The sequence below is a fragment of the Rattus norvegicus genome, chromosome 12, assembly GCF_021556685.1.
Source record: "Rattus norvegicus strain SHRSP/BbbUtx chromosome 12, alternate assembly SHRSP_T2T, whole genome shotgun sequence".
NCBI classification, from domain to species: Eukaryota; Metazoa; Chordata; class Mammalia; order Rodentia; family Muridae; genus Rattus; species Rattus norvegicus.
Window position 1 is genome coordinate 29,108,738 of NC_141545.1, and position 17,996 is coordinate 29,126,733.

The 17,996-nt window shown below is 51.9% G+C and overlaps 1 protein-coding gene across 13 annotated transcripts; it reads left to right on the forward strand.

The window, feature by feature from the left end:
* The first annotated feature begins 1,867 nt into the window (after nucleotides 1-1,867).
* Nucleotides 1,868-15,855, forward strand: Lat2 (linker for activation of T cells family, member 2). Of its 13 annotated transcripts, none has more exons than XR_015634040.1 (13): nucleotides 1,868-1,946; nucleotides 7,131-7,269; nucleotides 7,850-7,889; nucleotides 9,525-9,568; nucleotides 9,715-9,775; nucleotides 9,913-9,979; nucleotides 10,225-10,260; nucleotides 10,344-10,374; nucleotides 11,445-11,500; nucleotides 12,617-12,676; nucleotides 12,942-13,013; nucleotides 13,385-13,485; nucleotides 15,153-15,850. XR_015634040.1 is itself a non-coding variant. In NM_173840.2 (13 exon segments), coding segments are annotated over 11 exon segments (615 nt in total). In that variant the 5' UTR covers nucleotides 1,868-1,946; nucleotides 7,144-7,169; the 3' UTR covers nucleotides 13,468-13,485; nucleotides 15,153-15,855.
* Nucleotides 15,856-17,996: the final 2,141 nt, after the last annotated feature.

The following is a 17,996-nucleotide window of genomic DNA, read 5'->3' on the forward strand; positions in this document are numbered from 1 at the left end:
GTCCCCAGCAGGTGGAACATATGTGTTGGCCTTTTCCAAGTTCCAGGGTGCACTGAGCGAGTGGATGAACCTTGTCACTTGGGGCAGAGGTGCCTGCCAATCTCCTTCCTTGCCCACACCAGGAGCCTCCCTGAGTGTCAGGCAGTGATAATCCCAGCTGAGAAGTAGTCTGGGCTGAGGTGGGGGAGGGGTGGCTCGGTTACTAAAGCTCACAAAAGCCCCAGGCGCCTGAGCTTGGATCCCTGGCCTCAGAGTGAAGCTGGGCACAAACACCTGCAATCTCAGCTTTGAGGGCATTGGGGACATGACCAGAGCTTACAGGGCCAGACAGACAGACTAATATGGTGATTCTCAGGCCAAGAGGGAACAGTTAAGGTGGAAGCTAGGTACAGTCCCAACACTTGGGAAGAAGCAGGTGGATCTCTGGGTTCCCAGGCCAGCCATGACTACATAGTGAGATGCAAAAAAGATGGGAAAATTAAAACCATGACGTGGCAAGATGGCTCAGTGAATAGAGGCATTTTCTGTCAACACAGTCTGAGCTCAATCCCTGAGACCCACGTGGTGGAATAAGAACCAACTTCAGGAGCTGGAGAGATGGCTCAGCGGTTAAGAGCACCTGACTGCTCTTCCAGAGGTCCTGAGTTCAAATCCCAGCAACCACATGATGGCTCACAACCATCTGTAATGGGATCTGAATCTGTTCTTAAAAAAGAGAGAGAGAGAGAGAGAGAACAAAGTGGAAGACACCAAGACTGACTTCTCGACTTCCACCACCACCACCCACAGACACGCACACAGAGGCAGCTTGTCTGTCTATCCAACTGTCTCTGAAACAATGGTCCTTTGTCCCGTCTGCCATCTTTGTGCCCGTCTTCCTGTCTCCCATGTGCCTCATCTTTTTATCTGCCCTAAAGTAATAGTTCTATGGGATTCACTCTAGTCTCCGTCTCTCCAATGCCTGTGGATGCTGGAAGGACTCTCGTTTCCTCTTCCCCGTGGTTGTCTGGGTTGTCTGTCTACATCTGGCTCTCCCTCTTCATGATCCTCTCCTGACCTGCGTCTCCCCATCTGTGGTGTCTGACTGGTGTGTGTGTGTGTGTGTGTGTGTGTGTGTGTGTGTGTGTCCCTCCAAACTTTCCATCTGTCCTGTCCACTTCTGTGTGTCCATGTGAACTCTTCGAGTTGACTCTCCCCTGTCCCTCACTGTGCACCTCCCTTCCCCATGTTCCGTGTAACCCGGTTCTGTACCGGGGCATGTGCTGTGCGTGCTGGGCTTTTCAGTCCTTCCGTGCCCTTCTCTCACTTCCCATTTCTCCTGTCTGTTTCTGTTTTCTTTTCTGCCCCTCCACCCCCATGGGTGTGTGTGTGTGTGTGTGTGTGTGTGTGTGTGTGTGTGTGTGCATATATGTCTGTGCGTGCTTGCCCACATGCACGCTGCACATATGCCTGTCTGTGCATACATGTCCACGTGCATCCAGAGACCTAGCCGGTATCAATTTTCTCTCACTACATGGTTTCAGGTGATAGAACTCAAGTTGTCCAGCTTGGTGGAAAGTGCCATTATCCAGTGAGGTTTTTTTCTTTTTTTGAGACAGGGACTCACTGTGCAGTTGTCCTGGCTGGAACTAACTATATAGACCATGCTGGCCTCAAACTCGGAGACCGACCTGCCTGCTTCTGTTTCCCAAGTGCAGGCATTTAACGACATGCACCACCATGCCCTGCTCTTCTCTCTCTCTCTTTTTCTGTCTTTGCCCCACCCCCTTTGTCATTAACCACCCTAGTAGTCTGGCCGAGGCGGATGTAGAGGGATGATTCAGTAGTGACAGGAAGCCAACTGCCTTGCCCGCTGCTCGCCAGAGTCAGTGGTGCTGTTGGCATCAGCCTGGGCAGGTGTGCGGGCACAGGATGAAGTGGCCATGGTGAGGAGCCCTCATTCTCAGGTATGTCTTCTCCAGGGGTACTCTGCTGAGCAGGTGTCCCTTGCACTGCAGCCCCCAAGACCCTTAGCAATAGACTGAAGAGAAGCCAAGACATCTGGTACCTTCCGCCCCGGCCTTGCCCTGTGGCCCTCTCGGAAAGTCTGTCTCGGGAGCTCCAGGCGCCTACTTATCTATCATTGTCTTTCCAAACCCCTAGCCTCTGAGACCCCCAAGAAGCCCCCTAGGGTGGTTCTGTCACTAACAATGGGAAGGGCCAGCCAAAAGCCAGAGATGTGAGGCTCTCCCATCCATGGAGGATTGGCTAATGCCACAGGCCTGGGATGCTTTGGGGAACTGTGCCCAGTCCCTGTCCCACCCAGGGGGGAGTTGCTATCCCCAGAAGTCCATCCAGGCCTGAGCTGGCTTCTACCTTCTGACGGATAATCCTTGTAGCAATGTTGGGCTCCTTGGTTCTGGTTCTGAACGGGTGGCCCAGGTTGGCCAGGGTCTGCCAGACCTCGGCCCGCGGGCATACTCACATAGACGCGAACAATCTTCCTGGCCCCTGGCTCCAATAGGTTTGTTCAGTCTTCTCTCCACCTCACTCAAAGCCCCAGATTATTTGGTCAGCCTGGGTTTTATAGGCTCCTGTAATTACGGCATTAGGAATCCTGCAGTAGAAGGGCGGTGAGTTCAAGGCCAGGCTGTGCTGCATTGTGAGGCCCTGCCTCAAAGGAAACAAACACTACAGAAATGTTACCACGGGCCTCAGAGTAGCACCCCATGAATAAAGCCATCCCAGGAGTGAGGTGCGTCCTGTGCCTCGTCCAAGCGGACCCTCGTGGCCTCTGCTCCCCGAAGGATGAGCCTTTTGACTGCAGTGATCACTAAGGGCCATTGAGGTTAGAAGCTCTGATGCAGCCCTCAGAGGCAAGCTTTGTTCATATGAAAACTGCCCACTTCCCTTTGAGCTATTTTGGCCCACGGAGCCACAGAGCTGTGGCGGTCCCCCCCACACACACCCACAGCTAGCCCTGCCTGGCCCCTTGGGGCTCTTCGAGACTGCTGGGCTGCTCCTCCTGCAACCCCAGCCTCTGTCCCCCACACCCTCAGCCTGCCTGCTGTCCTTCAGGGTAAAGAGCATCCGATGGGATGAAGGGAATTCACCGCGCCTGCGCTGGGTTTCTGTCTTTTCCGGTGTTTCTTTGGGACACAGTATGCGCCTCTCTGAACCTCCATTTGCTCCCTGGGAAGAAAACAGGCTTGGAGTGGTCCCCAAGTGCGAAGCAAGCCCCAGACCCTGTCCAAGAAGCACCCCATGCACTCACACCTGCTCTTTTTTTTTTCTCAATATTTTAATACATTTTAAATTACTGTATGCATGGATGGGCGCCTGTGTGGCACAGCGTAGGCCAGAGAATAACTTGCAAGAGTTACTTCTTACCAACCACCATGTGGGTCCTGGGGATCGAACTCAGATCATCAGACTTGGAGGCAAGCGCCTTTTACCTGCAAGCTATCTCACCAGCCCCCATTCAGAACCTTTTTTTATTCGTCTGCATTAATTATGCAGACTAATAGGCTTATGACCTTTCCATATGGCACGTGCCTTGATCATGTTCACCCCAAAATCACCTCTCTTGTGATTTCCACTGGTCCCTTCTCTCCCAACTAATCCCCTTCTGATTTTATGTTCTTTTCTTGGGGGTTGGGGATGGGGGTAGTGGCCCAATGAGTTTCATTAGCTTCATGTAGTTTCATTACAAGATGTGAGTGAGGGGTTACCCACAGGAGCACGGGCATCTTACCATTGAGGAAGCGTGCTTCCTCTCTCTCTCTCTCTCTCTCTCTCTCTCCCCCCTCCAGCAACCTTTCTTTTTTAATTATTTAAAATATTTAAGTAAGTTGGAATATGACGATGCAGCCTGGGAGGCAGGCGCAAGCCAGATTCTGTGAATTCCGGGCCAGCCTGGTCTATGCAGTGAGGTGTTAGACCCATCAGGGCTACGCAGTGACCCCCGGTCTCCAAACCACAATGTATGTGTGTGAGCACTTTGCTTGCACGTACACGTGTGTACCCCATTCATGCCCGGTGCACACAAAGACTGGGACAGGGTTGGGTCCCCTGGAGCTGGAGTTATAGATGGTCGTGAGCTGCCATGTGGGCGTTGAGAGTCAAACCTAAGTCCTCTGGGAGAGCGTCGCGCTCTTGATCTCTGAGCCATCTCTCCTGCTCACCCTCCCCCAACTTGCCCCCTCCCCCCCATGCTGGGAATGGAGCCCAGTGCCTTGCCCTTGGCTCTGTAAGTGTCTATCTTCTTTACTGGGTGATTCTAGCAGACAGGTACTCCTAGTCGTGTCCGCAGCCTCATGCTGCTAGATTCTAGGCAGTTGCTCTCACTAAGCCACACCCCCTGGGGGGCATTCTAAGCAAACGTCCTAGAATGCCCCCCCCCAGGCCTCTTTAAATGTTTTGTGGCAGAGTCTCATTGGATTTGAACTTGCAAAATAGCCCAAATAGACCTTGGAATTCCCAATATCCCTGCTTCAGCCTCTTGTGCTGCTGGCCTGCTCCACTAGATCAGGCGTATCTACTTCAGTAACCCCTCAGACCCCACTGGGGTCAGTAGAGGGAATCCACACGTCCCTCTAGATGTCACCAGGCGGATAATATAATCCCTCAGTCTTTGCTGCAGGCCAAGTCCCTTCCCATGTCACATGGCTAAGAACTGTGACTAGGACAGGCGTCATGGAAGCAACCCACGTGGCTAACCCTATGCTGTGTTTGTCATCTCTCCATGACAGACCTCGTGACAAACTCCCCTGCGTGGCCGGTTAGAGATATAGATGTCCTGACCCACTCTGTCCTGGGGTCTGAGGGCTTCCGGAGCCCAGCTTATCCCCGGACAACAGGTCTAGTAGCACGTGGACGCTCTCCAGCCCAGGGCTCTTGGATGGAGAATGGTCCTTCTTCCACAGGCGTGGGGTGCCCTTGGGGAGGAAATAGAAGTCAGCGGGCCAGCTCCTGCGGCCTTGAATGCCAAGCTTGCTCCTGGGGTCCTAAGTGAGCTGAGCTAGACAAGTGCTGGATTGTGTGTAACCTGCTCCTACGTATGTGATGTCCAAGTCTCCTGCTCTTGTTTTCCCCCCATCGAGGAGTCTCGAACTCCTGATCTGCCTCCGCCTCACACATCCTGGGATTATAGGAGCGAGACAGCATGAATTGATTCCTGCTCCTTTTCCCACCATCCTTCCATCACTTGCTCACACCTCCTCTTCCTCCTCTCTATCCCTCTCTCTGTATACATACATCCCTCTCTCCCTTAAAAATACACACACGCACACACACACACACACACACACACACACACACACACACACACACACACACACACGGTTGTACTTCGTACTCAGAACTAGCCTTGATCTCCCAGTCCTCCTGGCTCTGTTTCTTGACGTCCTAAACCAGTGGTTCTCAACCCTCCTAATGCTGCAGCCCTTTGAGTTCTTCATGCTGTGGTGACCCCCCAACCATAACATTATTTCCATTGCTACTTCATAACCACAATTTTGCTAATGCTATGAATCGTAATAAATATCTGACATAATCTGACCCCCTGGTGACCTTTAGAAGGGTTGTGACCCACAGGTTGCTAATGTTCAGTTTATGAGTTTCTTTGATAGACAGTCAATGTCCTAAGCAAAGGCTACACTCCTAGCCCCTCACTGGGGGATTCTAGGCAGGGGCTCTACCACTGAGCCACGCCCCCAGCCCCCTCACTGGGGGATTCTAGGCAGGGGCTCTACCACTGAGCCACACCCTCAGTCCCTCACTGGGGGATTCTAGGCAGGGTTCTACTGCTTAGCCACACTTTCTCTAGCTTGAGGTGGGACCATGTGCCGACAGAGTGGCCGGCCACTTAGTCATTCACAGTCCTTACACAGGACTGTTTTCCTCAACTATTTCCCTTGCCCATGCTAGGGAGCCGAGTCTTCTTGTAGTTGCAATAGTTGATTCCATAAGCCCATTAGAGAAGTGTGTACCTTCACTCATTCACCAGACTTCAGGGCTTCACCAAGGCTTGGATAACCGTTGTCTTGTTTGGGGCCCTGGGCTAACGGAGGACTGGCAGCCTCCTCACGCCAGACATCCCTCTACACAGGCCCACCCCTTCGTCTCCCAAAGACCAGCTTCACTCTGAAAGTCCTCGAGTGCTGTCCCACAGCTGGGACTGTCTCAGGGTTCTCTCCTCTGAGAGGCATGACGGGCATCCTCCAGCTCTCACCACAGGCAGAATCTAGGTTCTCTTGTTGTTGTATTTTTGTTCTTTGTTTGTTTGTTTGTTTGTTTGTTTGTTTGAGACAAGGTTTCTCTGTGTAGTCCTAGCTGTCCTGGAACTCATTCTGTAGGCCAGCCTGGCCTTGAACTCAGAGATCTGCCTGCCTCAGCCTCCCAAGTGTGGGGATTAAAGGTGCTGCTAGGATCTAGGGTTCTTGGATGGTGGAGAAAAGGAAATACCTAGGTCTTCCTGGGGGTGGAGAGGAGCACCACAGAGGAGGAGTTCATTGGCCTACAGCAACAGGATGAGTAGGGGTAGAGAAGTGTGTGTGTGTGTGTGTGTGTGTGTGTGTGTGTGTGTGTGTGGTCATGAGCTGTGAGCTGCCCAATGGGAATCTTCTGGAAGAACAGCAAGCACTCTTAACTGTTGAGCTCTCTTTCCAGCCCCTCCACCTTATTTTTGTTGTATTTTGATAGAGTCTCAGCCTTTAGCCCAGGCTAGCCTGAACTCACTATGTTGTCCCAGGCTGGCCTGGAAAGAGTGGCCATCCCCCTGCTTCACCCTCTGGAGTTACTGGGATTACAGGTGTAAACAAACCCCTATGCTAGGGCGAGGACTGAGTGTTGAACCCTCCCTTTCTGCAAAGCCACCGTGAGCGCTTCTCGGCCTCAGTCTCTCCACCTGTGAACTGAAGAGCCTGTCTCTCAGGGCCAGATGGACAGGGGATGGATGCTTAGGGTTTTACACAATTTCTCTGTGCCATCTAGCGCTCTCAGAACCTTCTAGTGCACTGTTCTGGTAGTGCGCTGGTTAGGGTCACATGGGAGACATGGTTGGTTCCATCGACATTGCTGGAGCCGGGGACCAGAGAGATCAGAAACCGACGACACTGGGTGGGTGGCACCAGGGAGCCACCGCCTTACAGATCTCCAATGCAGCTTTGCAGCTCCCTCCCCAAGCCAACATGAGTGCCGAGTTGGAGCTGCTGTGGCCACTGTCAGGACTGTTGCTGCTGCTGCTCTTGGGGACCACAGCTTGGCTGTGTGTCCAGTGCTCCCGCCCAGGTAAGTGTCTCACAGGCCTCTGTGACTGGACCTGGCTGTGAGGGGGACGTCAGGAGGGTGAGTACCCAGGACCAGATGGTGGCCCCTAGATGGTCCCGAGGACACTGGTTCTACTGGATCATGGGGGGTCACTCAGGCCAGGATGAGCGAAGGGAAGCTAGGCTACCAGTGGCACCCTCTTTTTCAAGTCATCCTCATCCCACAAAAGGGGATTAAGTTCTTTTCTTTCCTTCCCTCTCTCCTTTCCTTCCTGTCTCCTGCTCCAGCCCTCTCTCTCCCTTCATCCTCTCTTTCCTCTCTCTCCTTCCTTCTTCCTTGTAATTCTTTCTCTTTCAGACTGTCACACACTGTAGCCCAGGCTAGCCTCAAATGTTCCTGCCCTCTGGCCTCAGCTTCCTGAGCCCTGGGATCACAGACCTGTGTCACCACACCCAGCTGACAAGAACCCTCTCAGTGACAGGCAGCTGGAAGGGACAGCCTGGTGGAGTTACAAAGGGGGGGAGGGGTTCCAGACTTCAGCCCTCCCCCACTGCACCCCCTGAGTTCAGGGACACTAGCTACGCCATTTCTGTTCTTGCAGGGGTGAAGAGAAATGAGAAAATCTACGAGCAAAGGAACCAGTGAGTTGCCCCAGCTTGGCGTATTCGAGCACCCTGGGGTGGGGGGCCCCCTGAGGAACCCAATCCATGCCCTCACTCATGCCTGCTCCATGGCAGGCTCTAAATGGATGCCTAGCTCCCATGGAGGAAAAGAAAGTGTCCAGGAGCTATCTGAGGGAATGTGGCATCACAGGGCAGCCATAGTGGAAGCAGACACCTTCACTCCAGGCAGAGCAAAAGCAGAATCTAAAAAAAACACTTAAGAGAGGCTGGGTCCCGCCTATCCCCACAGATATTCCAGAACCTGCCTGGGCCACAGACGGAGTTCAAGGCCAGCCTGGTAATTCAGTGAGACCTTGTCTCAAAATTTAAAAAGTAGTGGACCGCAAGATGGCTCGGCCAGTATGAATGACTGATACCAAAGCCTGGTGACCTGAGTTTGATCCTCCCTGAGATCCACAAGGCAATCAGACTGCCTACCACATCACTACACACATGTAAATAATAAATGCAAATAAATTTTTTAAATTAAAAAGCAGGACTGGAGAGATGGCACAGTGGATGTTCTTCCAAAGAATCTGGGTTTGAGCCTAGCACCCACATAATGGTTTACAACTGTCAACTGTCTTTAATTCATCTTGCAGGAGATCCAATGCCCTCTTCTAACTTCCTCAGGCACCAAGCATACATACATGTGGTGGACAGACATATTCATGGGCAAAATACCCATACACATTAAAGAATAATTTTCAAAGGGACCATGACTCAGTCATACAGCATGACCTAGAATCCCTCAGTGAGGGGCTGGGGCCGTGGCTCAGTGGTAGAGCCCCTGCCTAGAATCCCCCAGTGAGGGGCTGAGGGCATGGCTCAGTGGGAGAGCCCTTGCTAGAATCCCCCAGTGAGGAGCTGGGGCATGGCTCTGGTGTGTGTAGCGCTTGCTGAGGAGTATGCTCAGGGTTGTGAGTTCAATGCCCAACAGAAAAAGAAAGGCAAGAGGCAGGCATGGTGGCATATTCCTTTAATCCCAGCACTCAGAAGGCAGAAGCAGGTAGATTTCTGTGTTCAAGCTAGCCTGGTCCACATAGTAAGTTCCAGGCCAGTCAGGTCTGAGAGAGAGAGAGAGAGAGAGAGAGAGAGAGAGAGAGAGAGAGAGAGAGAGAGAGAGAAGTGAGGGAGGAAGCCAGCTGACCACTCTCTACCCCTCTCTACTAACTGCACGTACTTTCCACATTCTCATACAGCTCTCACGTGCACACCCCAATAGGCCATGTCACCCCCATCACCCACCCACCCACCCCCTTCCTCATTTCCTTTTGCAACTGAAAAACCACAGTGAGATCTGAAAACAGAATCTTCCATCTCTGACCACCCTGAGCGATGGCTAAAGCTTGCATATTTGTTTTTTTCTCCTTTTTGGTTTTGAGGCCGGGTCTTACTCAGTAGCACTGGCTAGCGTAGAGCTTACTCTGTAGCCCAGGCTGACCTCAAACTCACACTGATCCTCTTGCCTTGGGTGCAGACACATACCTTCCTGGGCTCTGCTCCTCCATCTTCTGTGTTCCTTGTCCCTATCTGGCTCTCCGTCCTCTCTCCGAGTCGTTGCCTGTGGAGTGTCAGAGTGCCAGAGCTCACCACACCCTTGTGTATTCGCAGGCAAGAAAATGAACAGAGCGTAGCCTCGTCTCAGACGTACTCCCGTGAGTCCTTGAAGCATCATGGGTTTGGTTTGGGGCTGGGACTTCCCATATCAAGGTCCCTTGCCCTGAGGCCAGCCTGATATACCAGGCGAAGGCCGAGCTGGGTGAGTGCCTTGCCAATACTCTGTCTCTGCTTCCCTCCACAGTGGCCAGGCCGGTGCGGACAGGACTCCAGATGGACGCAGCCTCAAACAAGTCATTTGAGAGGTAGGAAGACATTCGGTAGTGCATGGGCCGAGAACTGGAGAACCCCATCTGGCAGAGCAGGGGCTAGACCTCATTCTGTCCCCAAGCTGCAGAGGGCTGGCCTGTTGAGAGGGTCAGAGGGGCTATCTCCTCCCCAGGGTGTTCTCTCAGTGCCCCTGCCCCATCCTTGCAGGAAGAACAAGCTGCTTTTCTCCCACCTGGAGGGTAAGTGACAGCAGGCAGGAATGGCCTGACTGGGGCTGTTGACAGGGGGACAAGTACTGGCTTGGGAGGCTTCAGAGGGAGCTGAGGCGGGGGGTTGATGGAATTGGCTTTAATAAGTAAGGCAAAACGTGTACAAAGGTACGGCCATCCAAAGCCTAGGCTAGGCCCTTGCTTGAGCTGCAGAGCCTGTGTTGGGTTGGGGCAGGACCCGGAGGGAAGACAGCCTAGCCTAGCCTTTCTTCCAGGTCCTGAGTCCCCTAGGTACCAGAACTTCTACAAAGGTGGGTAGCACCACGGGGAGGGGATGGGCCGCAGCCCCGAGCGAGCTTAGCTTGTCTTATGTCTTCTCTCTGGCCTCTTCCAGGAAGCAGACGGGAGTCTGATGCTGCCTATGTGTGAGTGGCCCTTGGTCATCTCTGTTTCTGGGTCTCTCTCCCAAACTTCTTTCTGAGGCATTCAGTGAATCCGGGTAGCCCTTCAACTTGGTGACCCTGGCCTTGTGTGGCTGATTATAAAAAACTGAGTATCTGGGAGGGAGAGGTGGGCGCCCATCCTGTTCATTTGGTGAAGGGCAGGTCACAAAGCAGACATGATGGCACTCACTTGTTGTCATTTCAGCACTCAGGAGGCTGAGGCAGGGGGATCACAGCTAGGGTGGGCTACATGTGGCTCCTTCCCTCTAGAAAGGGCTGGGGCTGGGGTACATAATGCCTGCCTATCGCATGAAGTAATCCCAGCACTTGGGGAGGAGATCAGGAGTTCGTTCGAGGCCATCCTGATCTGAATAGTGAGTTTGAGGTCGGCTTGAGAGACAGAGACTGTTTATCTATAAGGTAGGGGTTGGTAGAACACTAGCTCTTCCCTTAAAGCCTGACACCTCTGGGGACCCACATGGTTGATGGAAAGCACTGACTCCCAAGAGTTGTCCTCTGACATCCACGTGTGCTGTGACACCCTTGTGCATGTGCATATGTGACCATGCACATACATGCACACGATGTATAAGAAAATATAAATTTATAGAGGAAAGGAAGAGAGATATATAGATGATACATATAAACATGCATGCATACATACAGGCATGCATACATACATACATGCATACATACATACAGGGAGGAAGAGAGAAAGAGTTATATGTAGTGGTACAGGTCTGCCCTCCCAGCCATCCCAGCACTTGGGAGGCTGAGGCAGAAAGGTCTGATTCAAAACCATGTAACCCCAAAAAAGAAATGACCCCTAGAATGTCTCCTCTTGTCACGAATAGGGAAAATTGTGGCCCAGGCGGGGACTTGTTGAAAATGTCCTAGCCAGGCTGATCGTCCTCTAGTCCCAGAGTAGTAAGGGGCTCTCTGGGAAGCATCTCTAGTGGATTGGAGGAGACCTCCTCATGGCTTCTCCTGAGCGCCCCCTCCTGACAGACCTGCCCAGCAACCTGTACTCCATTTTGTTTTGTTTTTCTCAGAGATCCCATCCCCACAGACTACTACAACTGGGGATGTTTCCAGAAGCCCCCAGAAGGTAAGGTGGAGATGGGGTGGGGTAGAAGAGGAAGCAGCCCCTAGGTCTAGATGGGTCTGCTGAGAGGCTGAGAGATGGAGGGAGTCCTGCAACAGGCCTAGGTGGGTGGGGCGGAAGGAAGCTGGTCAGCGGCACACAAGAGGAAGGGACAGAGTGGAGGGAGGGAGAGACAGGACAGGAAGCAGAGGCGGAGCTGTGGGTGGGAGCATCTGAGGACATGGGCACCTGACGACAGATAAGGCAGCGCGAGCTTGGAGGATGCTGGAGCCTTTGGTCTTGGACACTTCTGGTACCAAGGAGAGGAAGGAGGAGGGAGGAGCAGGACCTTCCGCCTGGGTCCTCAGCTCCCGCTGGAGTGGGCCGTGGTCGCACACCAAGGAGTTCACTTTCTCCTCTCTTTATTTTTTTTTAAACATCCTTTAAGAAATATTTACTTGTGTGGGTGTGGGGAACACACGCGGCAGCCTCAGGACTTCTTGTGAGTGGCGGAAGTCAGAGCTCCCTTTAACCTTGAGGATCCTGGGGGTGCCCGACCTTTGTTCTTATTTTGTAAGAAAGGGTCTCCTGCTGGGAGGCAGAGGCAGGTGAATCTCTGTGAGTTCGAGGCCAGCCTGGTCTACAAAGTTTCAGGAAAGTTAGGGTTGTTACACAGAGAAACCCTGTCTAGCAAAACAAACAAAACATCCCCGACCACAAACAAACAAGATAGCCCCTGAGGCAGGCCACCCAGAGTTGTCTTTCAGCCTCTACCCGTCCGACCACACCCACACTTGCAGTCAGCGTACACACAAAACAACAACAACAACAACAACAAAAACTGCTCTAAGGGGCTGGAGAGATGGCTCAGCAGTTAAGAGCACCACTGCTCTTCCATAGGTCATGAGTTCAACTCCCAGCAACCACATGGCTGTCTGTAATGGGATCGGTACCATCTTTTTGTGTGCAGTATGCAGATGTTCGTGTAAACAAAACTTATTACATAAAATGCATAAGTAAATGTTTTTCAAAACTGGTCTACGAGAATAACGAAGCCGTGCGTGGGGGTGGGAGCAGTGGGGGGAAGGGACATTGGGGGCTTGCAGACAAGGTCTCCTGCCAGCTCCCTTCTGTTGACAGACAATGATTCCAACTCCTACGAGAATGTGCTCATCTGCAAGCCCAGCACCCCCGAGTCAGGTAAAGCTGTCCCTCCCGAGAAAGGTGGGACAGGGGCCGGTGCCCTGAGCTAGGCCCACCCTAATGAATAAGAAGTAAGGTCCCCAAGAGTCTTAAGTCTCTGGTGCCTTTGGGTCAAGTTCACCCAAGGTCCTGACAGGAGACCCCTCACAGGGGAAGGAGCTCTCCAGGGATTATCCTCCTTGACTGGGGTCATCCTCAGGGGAAGAGCGCTGGGCCCTGGCTCTTTGGACTAAACTCAGAATGTTCCTGAAACCTCCCTCAGGTACTGAGGAATCCGAGGATTACCAGAACTCGGTATCCATCCTTCAGTGGCGAGAATCCAAGAGGACTATGGGTATGTGGTAACTGGCTGATCCAGGAGGGTTGGTGGGCCAGGGTGGGTTTCCCTTTGTCTGGTCTGGCTCACTTCACAGTAGAGCTTTCATTGAACCCAAGGCTACGAAAGCCTCGCTCGCCACCAGAGCTCCCTTCGCCAGCAGATGGATCTCCAGAGCTTGGTCACTCAGTCTTGGAGCAAACAAACAAACAAACAGACAACAAACAACAAACAAACAAAACAGTCAGACACCATGCGTCCTCTATGAGCGGTCTGACACTTGCCCTGTGTCATTTGTGGGGACTGGGTTCCTGAGCAACCCTGGCTGGGGAACATCACTGATGTACGCCTGCCAACAGTCCCAGCAAACGACCTGTCGTGATCCACAGGTGCACGCACGTCCCCATCAGGAAGCCCAGACGAGGAGCCAGATTATGTGAATGGGGATGTGGCCACGACGGAGAAAATCTAGGAGAGAATCCAAAGGAAGGTACAGTGTGTCCTCTAGCCACTCAGAGCAAAGGAGGGGCCCATGCCGAGGAAGAGCCCTGTGCTCAAGGGAGGGGCCGCAGTGGAGTGAGGGATGGAGTGAGGGCCCCTCACCAACCATTAGAACCAGGAAGGAGATGCTTACTAAAGTCCATCCGGTCCACTTTCTGTGAGACTGGGGGACTCGGAAGAGGTAGGCTCTCCCGATATATAGAAGCATACATGTGGTCCAGGGTACTGGAGGCATCTAGCAGAGATGTCTCAGTACCAGAACAATCCACCAATTGGGGATGGAGGCGTGGTTCGTCAGTAGTGATGGTGGGCATACGTGAAGTCGTGGGTTCCATCTTCAGCACTGAAAACACAACAAAAAAGTTAAAATGTAAAGTAAAGGAGCCAGGCGTGGTGACCAGTGACCCCACCTCCCAAGTGCCTGGAAGCAGTCTCAGCACTGAGATTCCAGGCGCTTAGGAGGGGGAGGCAGGAGGATCAGGAGTTCAGAGACAGTCTGGGCTACATGAGTTTGAAGCCAGAGATCGGGTTGTAAACTGGGGAGGTAGGTGGGTCTCGGGACTCACTGACCACCCAGCCTGGCAGAAACCGTGAGCTCCAGGGGCCAAGGATAGAGAAAGATACTCAAAGTTGACTTCCGACCTCCACGTAGTCATACATAGTCATATGCACGCATACACGGGTGCACATCACACACATACACACACACACACACACACACAGTGTGTGTGTGTGCACACTAGACAGAACAGAAAGGCTGGAAGAAAACGAAGCGATCAGACAATAATAAAACAGATAAGAAAATAATTTAATATTCCAGACATGGTGGCACACACCTTTAATCCTAGCCCTTGGGAGGCAGAGGCAGGCAGATCTATTGAGTTCTAGGCCAGGCTGGGCTGCATAGTGAGACCCTGTTTCAAGAAATTCCCCAAACCAAAAATGTAATATGTTCCCGGGTGATAAACAGACAGGGGAAAGGGGGATGACTTGGGATAGGAGAGACAGGGCTTTGAAATTTAAACAAGACAAAGGCTCTCTATTCTTCCTCACTGGGAAGAACATTCCAGAAGAGTAGATAGGGAGGTAGGAGAAGCAAGATGTCAGCCTCTGGTAGAGCATGGAAGACATTGGAGGCCAGCTAGTCAGAGCCAGCACAGGGGTTCTTGAATGACAGGGGAAGGAAATGAAACTGGGTCTTGTTCCCTTGGTTCCTCCTGCCTTCCCCTTGGAATGCTGGGATTGCAGGTGTGCGCTGCCTCACCTGGCAAGCTTTCTTTTCTTTCTTTCTTTCTTTCTTTCTTTCTTTCTTTCTTTCTTTCTTTCTTTTTTTTTTTTTTTTTTTTTTTTCCCGGAGCTGGGGACTGAACTCAGGGCCTTGCGCTCGCTAGGCAAGCGCTCTACCGCTAAGCTAAATCCTCAACCCTCTTTCTTTGTTTTGAGATAGATTCTATGTAGCCTTGGCTTGATAATGTAGACCACGCTGGCTCTGAACTCACAGTGATCCTCCTGCCTCTACCTATGAAGTGCTGAGATTATAGGCATGAACCACCACACCTGTCTTTTTAAGTGGGCTCTGCAAATTGAACTCAGGCCCTCATGATTGTGTAGCAAATATTTTATGACCTGAGCCCCAAACTCTCCTTTCTGTTGAAGGGCCTGAGGATCAGGAGCCGACTGTTTACTGCCTGCTGTATAAAGCCCTGACTGTGGCTGCTCCTGGGAGGGGCACCAGAACTGCCTGACACTGCCTGGGAGACATTGGAATCACCAGGGCTGCAAGTGATGCTCCGGACTTCTCAGGGACAAAGCAAGTGTCCAGGGGATATTGACTGTGCTGACTGGAAGCCCAGGACCTGAGGCAGGATGCATCCCCAGTCCCACATCTAAAATGCAGCACAACATTGGCACTTGTGGGTTTTGTTTTGGCTGTAGGGTCTAAATTGTTCAGGCTGATGTCAAACTTGCAATCCTCCAGCCTCAGCCCTTGTGCTGGGATCACGTTATACCACCACACCTGACTTCGTAGGGTGGTTTTGTTTTTTTTTTTTTGTTTTTTTTTCCTTTCCTTGTTTGAACCTCAAACTACTTATGAATGTTGATTTCTGGAACTGTTACCATGACTTTTCCGGTAGTTAACTTAAGTTGCTGGAGCCGTATTTAATGTTGTTAATGTCAGGGGACTCCCCGTTTCAGAGCATTAAATGTAGTAGCCTTAGCAGAAGAATGGGGTGTGGGGTAACCTGAGATTGCCTTGGTTTCTTACGAGGCTCCAGTTTGTTCTGATTTTCCATTCCTGCGGGGGGGAACCTTGTGGGCCAGTGATAAAGAAATAAAACCACCCCCTCATCAAACCTCAGGAAACCCTGTGTGTAAGAGCAGGCACAGCGCACATGCCTTTTAGACACCTTTTCCTGTGTGTTCCTAGGGTCTACCATCTGCTGTTCCTCTCCATTATTTTAACAGTCACACTGTGTAGCCCCTGGCTGGCCTGGAACTTGCTGTATAAAGCAGGCTGGCCCTAATGAGGTGTCTGCTTCTGCTTCCTGGAAGGTGGCACCGCAGCTGGCCTTCAGTTTAAAAACTCTGACACATTCCGTGTGTGGGTGCCTGCAGGCACTGTTGTTAGCTGCCCCACGGGAGTGCTAGGGACCCACATAGGCTCCTCTGTATGAGCAGTTCGACTGCCGAGCCATCTCATCTCCCCTGCTTTCTGAACAAGTGTCTGGCGTTGAGCTTGTGAGCCTGCCGATTGGATAGATGTGCTGGCCTAGCGAGCCCCGGGGATGCTTGTCTAACTTGCCAGCGCTAAGATCACAGGCATCTGGCCCCGTGCCTGGCTTGATACTTGGATTCTGGGGACTCTAAAAATCAGGTGGAGGTTTGCACAGCACTTTACCAGCCAAGCCACCTCCCCGCTTTATTAGTGCGCGCACGCGCATGTATGTGTGTGTGTGTTTGTGTGAGAGCATGCACGGTCAGAGGTCAGTTCTATGGAGCTGGCTCCCCTTCTGCCCTTAAAAGAGCTCCAGGGATGAATCTCAGGCTACCAGGCAGTGCCTTTACCACTGAGCCGCCATCTTGCCAGGACCCTTCTGTTACTCAGTCTCACTGTAACCCAGGCGGCTGGCACTGAACTCCCGGTACCCCTTTGCCTCAGCACCCCAGGTGTTGGGGTTACAGGCCTGTGCCACCACACCTGGCTCTGGTAAAGACCCTTCCTGGAAATGAAGAGCAATGTGGGTTTTGTTTTTTAAGACAAGGTTTCGGGGGCTGGAGAGATGGCTCAGTGGTTAAGAGCACTGGCTGCTGCTTCCAGAGGTTCTGAGTTCAATTCCCAGCAATTCATAGTCATCTGTAATGAGATCTGATGCCCTCTTCTGGTGTATCCGAAGACAGTGACAGTGTCATATACATTAAATAAATAAATCTTAAAAAAAAAAAAAAAAAAGACAGTTTTTCTATATAGCTCTGGCTGTCCTGGGACTCACTCTATAGACCAGGCTAGCCTAGAACTCAAGAGATTTGCCTGCCTCTGCCTCCAGAGTGCTAGGATTAAAGTTGTGTCCTACCACTGCCTGGCTTAAGAGTCTTAGTAGAAGTGACCCTGAGGTGCAGAGAGGAACGGGCTACACACTTCATGTCCAGCCCCTTTCCCTCGACACCATAAACTCACTGAGAAAAAATTTAAGGCTGTAAGCTATTATATCAGAAGGAACACCCAGAACTCAACTGTTAGACACTGAAAAACGAGACGGTCTTAGCTCCCAGACCGGCCTGGACTCCCCGCAGCGGGGGCTAGCTTTGGAGTTAGCCTGAGTGCTTGGCATTGTGGGTGCTCAGAACTGGGGAGACGGCTAAGCAGCTCAGCCTGCTCTTGCAGAAGACTGAGGTTCCGTTCCCAGCCCCCACATGCAGGCTCATGGCTGACTGTAGCACCCATTCCAGGGACCCAGCGCCCTCTTCTGGTCGTTTTAGGCACTGCATGTGTGCAGAGAGCAGGCATTCATGCTGGCAAAAGACCCACACATAAAATAAAAAAAATAGATCAATCTTTTAAAACAAAAATCACTCATACACATTAGTAAATCATTAAAAAAAATTATGGTGTGTGCTAGTGCTGCTGTACCTGGCTTAATTTAATTTTTCAAAATTTTTATAATTTTACTTATCTGTGCATGTGTACAGGACCCAGAAGACATCTTTTTTGTTTTGAGACAGGACAGGTCTATCTGTAGTACTGGCTGGCCTTGAGCTTAGAGATCGCCTGCCCCACCTCCTGAGTGCTGGGATTAAGGGCGTGCTACACTACACTGGCTCCCCAGAGAATGTCTTTGTGGAGTCACTTCTCCTCCGTCCTCCTGTGGGTTCTGGGGGTAGAACTAAAGTGTGGCCAGCACTTTCATCTACTGCAGTCTCACTGGCCCCAGGCACACTTTTTACTATTGGGGTACAACAGGCAAGATGCTGGTTTTCCCCAAGGCCTCAAGCAATTAAGCA

Excerpts from the sequence above, each read along its gene's own strand:
- Lat2 (XM_087578632.1), top strand. The coding sequence starts at position 1,923 with ATGGTGAGGAGCCCTCATTCTCAG. Across the intron at positions 7,890-9,524 it reads ATCTACGAGCAAAGGAACCA|GCAAGAAAATGAACAGAGCG; the intron begins GTGAGTTGCCCC and ends GTGTATTCGCAG. Across the intron at positions 9,776-9,947 it reads TCAAACAAGTCATTTGAGAG|GAAGAACAAGCTGCTTTTCT; the intron begins GTAGGAAGACAT and ends CCATCCTTGCAG.